The sequence below is a fragment of the Gracilinanus agilis genome, chromosome 1 (genome assembly GCF_016433145.1).
Source record: "Gracilinanus agilis isolate LMUSP501 chromosome 1, AgileGrace, whole genome shotgun sequence".
NCBI lineage: Eukaryota > Metazoa > Chordata > Mammalia > Didelphimorphia > Didelphidae > Gracilinanus > Gracilinanus agilis.
Window position 1 is genome coordinate 556001173 of NC_058130.1, and position 8306 is coordinate 556009478.

General features: G+C 37.8%; 1 protein-coding gene across 1 annotated transcript in view; it reads left to right on the top strand.

The window, feature by feature from the left end:
• Positions 1-8306, top strand: part of RAB31 (RAB31, member RAS oncogene family) — a 160496-nt gene that overhangs the window by 108309 nt on the left and 43881 nt on the right. The window contains exon 3 of the mRNA XM_044683154.1: positions 230-311. Coding sequence (XP_044539089.1) covers positions 230-311 — 82 coding nt within the window. The remainder of the gene's footprint in view (positions 1-229; positions 312-8306) is intronic.

The following is an 8306-nucleotide window of genomic DNA, read 5'->3' on the forward strand; positions in this document are numbered from 1 at the left end:
TATACAATCCATCAGGGTTATAAAAATAAGTTGCTAGATTTTTTTAAACAAACCAGTATATTTGAGTGGAAGGCCCAAGATTTTTTTCAGAGTAACAGTTGACCTCAATTGTCCTTTTTTCTTCTCAGGGGTTTCCTCAAGCTACCAGAGTCCTGCTGAGGAGTAGAGTGGGCTTGTTTGAAACAGTGATTTTTAGGACTAACCTAGTGGTGTTGATTCTTAATTCCAGTGCTTCTTTCATGACTAAAACTGTGCCATGTGGAAATGAACTTCATAAGTTCCTCATCTGGGATACAGCTGGTCAGGAACGTGTAAGTACCAGTCCCTATAAGTTTCTTAGTCATTGTTTTTGTTTTTCAAAGGACATTTTTCTTTCTTTTTTTTTTTTGAGGTAAACATCAAAAGACATTTTTAGAGAATAATGTCATTTAAGTAGCTCATCTCATCATCAATCAGGGGAAAAGCACTAAAAATAAAAAAACACCATATGCTGTGTTATCTCTCTATGTTTTGGATATTAAATTGTGATGATACGTACTTGAGGTGGAGAGGAATAACCTGGGTAAATAAAATACACACAGATGGACATAATCCTCATTTTAGATAAAGTGAATATTTTACCTCTACCTCCCCAGCCTCCGGTGTCACCTTGATATCCAGACACTCCATTAGTGGAGTGGTTTTCATTATAATAGGAAAATTGACCTTCTCTCCCTTCTCTTGTGTGAGTTGCCTTGGAAGTGCTAAGAATAAAAGGATCAGTAGCAAAAAAGCAGAAGAAGGGGGAGGGATGGCAAATCCATAAACTGGGTAAGCTATCTTTCAGACTAAATTTCCTAATTTCTAGATATCAGAATATTTTTAAAAAGATATTCTTTTATTTAAAAAAAAACCCTTATCTTCTCTCTTAGAATCAATCTTATATATTGGTTCTAAGGCAGCAGGAGAGCAGTAAGGACTAGGCAGTTGGGGTTAAGTGACTTGTGGGAGGGTCACATAGCTAGTGTCTGAGGCCAGATTTGAACCTGATATCTCCTGTCTCCAAGGCCTCTGTCCACTGAGCCACCTAGCAGCCCCTTTTCTTTTATTTAAAAAATTATTAGATCTGCTTTCCATCCTACAAATCCTAATCACATCTGTGTGGGAGAAGACTGTTGGGAGTCATTAAATCTTAGCAAAACTCAGCAAATCCTATTTCTCATCCTTATGAGCTGTGTGACCTTGGCCAAGTTACTTAATCTTCCTCATCTGTGAAATGGGGATAATAATGCTTTCACTCAAAGGGCTATTATGAGGAAAGTGTTTTATGACCTTTAAAAGTGACATATTAACATGGGTTATTTTTTGCTGATAAATTATTATTGTTTTATTATTATACATAATTAATGTCATTTTCTTGAAAATTTGGGCATATGCATAACCATTTTCTGGGACAACTTTCTTTATTTTTTTCTTTTTCTCTCTTTATGTCTTTTTTTTCCTTTTGAGATAAGATCTTTCTATTTCACCTAGGCTGAAGGTATAGCAGTTATTCACAGTCCTGGTTCTAGTGCTGATCACTACAGAAGCTCTAACCTAACCTGTTTTCAACCTGGTCTGGTTGGCTTGGTGGCCCTCTTCTACCATATTGGTGATGGATATATTAAAGACACTTTATTGGCTTTAGCCCTTCTGTAGCTCAAAACTCCTGAACTCAATAAATCCAACAGTCTCAGTCCCAGTTCCTGAGGAGCAAGGGTTGCAAGTGTGCTTCAGAATATCTGTGTTATTATTTTAAAAATACATATTTATTATGAACTTAAACCAATAGTAATCTAATTAAACTTAAATATCATGCATTTGAAAAAACAAAACTGATTTTATTTTTAAATTTTTAAACAAACATTTATTTTCTCTCCTAATTCTATCCCCCATTGAACAGCAACAACAATAATAATATTAAAAAATATGGGGGCAGCTGGGTAGCTCAGTGGAGTGAGAGTCAGGCCTAGAGACAGGAGGTCCTAGGTTCAAACCCAGCCTCAGCCACTTCCCAGCTGTGTGACCCTGGGCAAGTCACTTGACCCCCATTGCCCACCCTTACCAATCTTCCACCTATGAGACAATACACTGAAGTACAAGGGTTTAAAAAAAAAAAGTCTTCAAAAAAAAAATATGACAAGTGAGCAGACCAGAAAAGCAAATTACCACATAAAAAAATCCTACCTTTTGCATTAGAGTTGATAACGATTCTAAGATAGAAGAGTGGTAAGGACTAGGCAGCTAAGGTTAAGTGACCTGTCCAGGGTCACATAGCTAGGAAGTGTCTGAAGTCAGATTTGAACCCATGACCTCCCATCTCTATCACTATGCTGCCTACTTGTTCCCAAATTACCACATTTACTATGTCCAAAAAAAAAATTCATTCCATATTTTAATTCCATCCTCTCTCTGATAGGAGATGGGGGTAACATGCCTCAGTTTCAGTCCTTTAGAATCATAATTTGTCATTCTAGTGGTCAGAGTTCTGAAGTCTTTCAAAGTTATTTTTCTTTATGATGTCATTGTATAACTTGTTCTTTTAGGTTCTTTACTATTCTTCATTTCATAAAGCTATTTCTAGTTTATTCTGAAGCTATTAATTTAATGATTTCTTGTAATTCAATAATATTCCATTTCATTCATATTATTTATCCATTCTTCAATAAGTGGGCACCCCTTCTACTTTTCCAGTTTTTATTTTTTGCTGCTATGTAAAGAGCTGCTGGGGCAAGTTGGTAGCACAGGGATAGGGCACCAGGGCCAGAGATGGGAGTGTAGGAATAGAGAGATAAGAGATAAGGAAAAATGCAAAATTGTCTCTAAAAGGAAGAGAGGAAAATTTAGCCTTGAACCCTGGGAAAAGATTCTGGAATGAGAAGGAAGGCAGAAGAGAGGTTTGGGAGTTAACTGACACTTCGCTGCTTTTTCTGTTCCTGAGTTGGAGGGGAGAACAGTAGCTCCAGCAGCTCCTGTGACCTGGCCAGTTTGTGGAGAAACTTGGAGGTTCTTGTGCTTTAGAAAATATCTAGTTGGTGATCTGGTTTTCCCTGTAGTTTTGTGTCAATTTGGCTGAGGTAATCCAAAGATTTTAACAGCTAGGACTTTGGGATTTTTTCCTTAGAAGCCAACCCCAGACTTGGGGAAGGACTCAGTCCACCTATGATCCATTTTCAATAGCCTTTTTAGAGACAATTTAAGGGTTAACAGATTAAAAATCTGGGACAATTAGTCTAGGGAGTTAGTCAGATGATTCTGGGTTTTAGATAAGAACAGGGAGCTGGTAAAAAGTTTTGGAAGATCAGAAGGGCTCTCTCGTGAGAGAGGTGTAGAAGGTTGGTTTGAGATTTAGATCTGTAGAATCAGGGACATTTTGGTTCTTGACTATCAGTTCCCTAACCTTAAATTGCAAAATAAATTTAATTCTTGTGTTTTTCAATGTAGTCTCAAGGGGTTTTGTGCTTCACTAGCCCTGGGAAGGTCCTTAGGTGGATTTTTCTTAACCACCAATCCATCTGGATCCTTCTCTATATACATATCTCCTGGAGAACCATTTCTTTTTCAGGAGATCCTGGGTTCAATATGAGCTCAGCCACTTCTTAGCTGCGTGACCCCTGGGCAAGTCATTTAATCCAGATTGCCTCTTCCTTACTGCTCTTCTGCCTTAGAATCGATACTTAGTAAGATTCTAAGTCAGAAGGTAAGGTGATTTTTTTTTTTAAAGAGCTACTATAAATATTTTTGTATATATATAGATCCTCTCGTTTTTTCTTTAGTCTCTGGTGTATAAATCTAGTAGTGGTATATTTGGGTCAATAGTAGAGACAGATCAGTGACTTTTGGGGCATATTTCCAAACAATTGCATATATTTTTATAGCACTTTACAGTTTACAAAATACTTTTCTTGTGACAACCCTGGAAGATACTTAAGTATTATTATCATCACCGTTTTACCAGATGAGGAAAACGAGGCTTGACCAAGGTCAGAGAGCTGACAAATTTCAAAGCTAGGATCTGAACTCAAATCTTCTGATTCCAAATATAGGAGCATAGGTGTTTAACTTGCACAGAGAAAAGAATGTTGATTTAATTTTTCATCAAAATAAAATCTGTTTGAACTTGACTACTGGGTATTTCATGTCTGCTTGTTTATTTTGTGACAGTTTTTAAAAGAGTTGTTTTATTAAACTTCATCAAGTTTGTCATTAAGCTGACAAAAATTGGTATCCCCTTATAGATTTGCTGTTGAATTCATTAGCTTGAGGCAAAATGGTGGCAGATGAAAGTTTCCAAATGAGCTAAATTTGCCACAGTTTTAAAAATATTTTATTTTTGTCCTCAATTATGTGTAAAAAAAATTTTTAACATGCTCTTTTAAAAATTGAGCTCCAAATGAATTCCCTCCCTTTTCTCCCCACTTCCTGAGATAATAAGCAATCTGATTTAGATTTTACCTGATTTGCAATGATTTTTAATGGATTTCAATTGCTATGAAAGTAGGTGTGGGGAGGCCACAGAGACATATGACTGAATTAGGAAAAGATCCCCACCTCCTTGCTTTTTAAGTTCAGTCAGTTGTAAATGTTTAGAAGTTTTGAATATAAAATAAAAATAGGCATATATTATTTACTCAAGGAAATCAGTCCTATGCTTTATAATCATACTATTTATTTTTTTTGTGAGATAGTATTCTGATGTTATGATCAATTGTGGATTATTCAGTTTTTAGAATTAGATGCTATGTGAGAAGTATTTTGTCAGCCTTTATGATTTCTCCGATCTATTTAATTTCGCCACAGCCACGATTAAATTATCATTAAGCTTGGCAGAGGGCTTGCCTTGTTTTAGTCTCAATTGGTTTTTAGTCTTTCTAGCAATAAAAATTCCTCAATCTTTTTGGCAGCTTGTTGACTGCCTTAATTGTGCTTGTAATGAAGTGGCCTAATGCTTAAGCTAAAAATAAATTTCCTGCTATAGTCCATGTCCATTGCTGTTTGTTCATTCTCATTAATTAATGAAAGATCTCAGTTCTTTTTAGCATCCTTTTATGTCTTTGTAATTATTTGCCATACCATTTTATGGCTCTAGATTGTACATAGCCACCATGATTTGTACTAATTTCCTTAGAGCCATTTTCCTAGTAGTATAGACCTAGACTTTCATCTCCTCCCTTCCCCCCCGCCCCCCTTTTTTTATTTAGAATATTTTTCCAAGGTCACATGATTCATGATCCCCTTCCCTCCTCCCAGAGCTGACAAGCAGTTCCACTGGGTTATACATGTATCATTGTTCAAATCCTATTTCTATGTTATTCATATTTGCAATAGAGTGATCTTTTAACATCAAAACCCTAATCATATCCCCACTGAACCACGCGATCTATCATAAGCTTTTCTTCTGCATTTCTGCTTCCACAGTTCTTTTTCTGGATGTGGATAGCATTTTTTCTCATAAATTCCTCTGACTTGTCCTGGTTCATTGTATTGTTCCTAATAGAGATGTCTATTGCATTCGATTGTGTCTCAGTGAATCTGTCTCTGTGTAAAATGTTCTCCTGGTTCTGCTCCTTTCGCTCTGCCTCAATTCCTGGAAGTCGTTCCAGTTCACATGGAATTCCTCCAGTTCCTCATTCCTTTGAGCACAATAGTATTCCATCACCATCAGATACCACAATTTGTTCAGCCATTCCCCGATAGAGGGACACCCCTCATTTTCTAATTTTTTGCCACCACAAAGAGCACGGCTAAAAATATCTTTGTACAAGTCTTTTTCCTTATGACCTCTTTAGGGTGCAAACCCAGCAGTGGTATGACTGGATCAAAGGGCAGGCAGTCTTTTAAAGCCCTTTGGGCATAGTTCCAAATTGCCATCCAGAATGGTTAGACCAATTCACAACTCCACCAGCAGTGTATTAGTGTCCCAATTTTGTCATATCTTCTCCAACATTTATCACTTTCCATTGCTGCCATATTGGCCAGTTTGCTAGGTGTGAGGTGGTACCTCAAGAGTTGTTTTTATTTGCACTTCTCTAATCGGGCCATCTCCTTCTGTAAATGAAGAATAACAATTCTTAACTCAGTTCATTGCACATAGAAGGCCATAAAAAATATTGAGTGATTCACAGGATTATAGCACTAGATTTGGAAGGGACTTTGAAAATCACTTAGACTAACCTCTTCATTTTGCAGATTTGGAAACTAAGTTTTAAAGAGGTGAATCTAATTGCCCAAGGTTGTACAAATAGTAATTTGAGAGCTGAGATTCAAATCTAGACCTTTTGTCTCCAACTCCAACTCTTTTCTATATAGCAAGTGGATCATTATAATTAGTATACTCTTGTTCTTATTGTTTTCATTTGTGTAAATGGAATTAATATCTGCCGATTCATAGTCAAAACCCTACTCAACCTAGGCATAGAAATGATGTAATCCTCACCTCCCTTAATGGGGAAGGGGGACGAGTTACCCACACAATAAGTAACAAATCAAGAACAAGGGACTGCCCTTTGGGCAGTCCAAAATCAGTGTAGAGACTGCCATTTGTCCACTTGAATTAGAGGTGGACCTGGGAAGTGAAGAAAGACTCTATGTCTTCAAGTATGTTGGTTACTTCCTGTTGGGGAGTTCCCGCCTTGAACTTGGTGCTGAAGGAGCTCCTGAGACCACAGACAGCTTCTACTCTGTATTGTCACGTGGATAAGTTAGGCTGACTTCCTTGGCCTACCTAGGCTGCTTCCAAACTCTGCCTTAAGTAGGCACTAGCCTATCTGGTTGCTAGGCCTTGAGGCTTGCAGCCTAATTTATTCAGCCTTTTAACCTTCTCTCTTGTCCAGGCCTCTGCAGGCCTGGACTAGCCTTTCCCTTTCTCTTTATTCCTATATCTTTACCTTCCTAATTGTAAATAAATTGCCTCAACCAGATGCTGACTTGGGTCTGATTTAATTACGGAATCAACCTGAATTGTTGATTCCTGGTGGCCACACTTTAAATATATATCTATAAAATACCTAAAATTTCCCTCTTACATTTTTGGCTGACCACGTTTCGGTCTCAAACTTCCTCAATCTTCCTAAATTTTCTCAAATTCTTCTTTACCTTAAAACTATCCCTTAAGTCAGCCTTTTCACAGCACGCTTTGGAACTGTGATCAATATAAAGCTGCCAGACTGGTTAGATCAAATGGGGCCCTGAAAATTCAGCTAGGAGGCTGTTCCCTTGCCTTAGGGAACAAATAACCCAATTAGCTGACCTTAGCTTCACCTGGGAAGGACTCCTTGGTTCTCCTAGCCAGGCCAGAAGCACACCTGAATAAGGTTTAAAAGCAGGCCTGTCCCTAATAGAAGCAGAAGGCACTAGACTCAGCATATTAGTAGATTTTAGGGAGAGTAAAATTTTTTTAGCTCAGTTCTCTATTTTATTTCAAAACTGTATTTCTAGTTTTAAAATCTTAAAAAAAAAAAAAAAAAAAAAAAAGCAAAAGCCTGGTGGGGCCAGCTAGAATTTAAAATGCCCTTTTCCCCCAGAGTAGAAGGCACATAATTTTAAAGAAAAGAAATATGTCAGACTTTTACATCTGAAAAGAGCCTCCCAGAACCAAACTTAGCCTTTGAAAGACACTCCCAACTGCCTCAAGCTAAAAGCCCAGTCTACCCCTCAAAGAGCCTAATCTCTAGAACTCAGCCTCAGGCTATAGCCTTTGTCTTCTGCCAGGCAGGAAGAAAAGGAAGTCTTAAACCCAAAACAATAAAACCTGGCCCAACCCTTAGTAAAAGGAAGACCTTATCTGCTAGTGACATCTACTGACAAGAGTAAATTATAAGCAGATTTATCAATTTTTCTGGAACAAAATGTGGTTTTAGCCCATTAACTCTTTAGTGAACACTATGGAAGCAACTTTTTTTAGCCAGTCAGTAACCCCACAGAATACATTGCAAGGGACATTTCTCACACTGTATTTAAGTGTGATGGCAATGCTTGTAGGGGTAGTGATTTATCTTTACTTCTCAACAAGGAAGACTAGCAAGTGAGAGAGGAAAATAGAGCATATGGAGGAGGGCCAAGAGCAACTGCTGGCTTATACAAAAAACCGTGCTAAGCATTTAAAAAAGAGGAAACAGTTGAGAAAGAAATTCCTACAAAAGAGAGAATTATTCCTCCATACTTCCTCTTTTGAGGACTCCTATGAAAGTGCCCCTGACACACCCTCCACTCAACCCATTGATATTGATACTGCCACCCCCTATCCTCAACCCGTCCCCTCTCCCCACCGGTCCCGCCCCCTCCTCAAC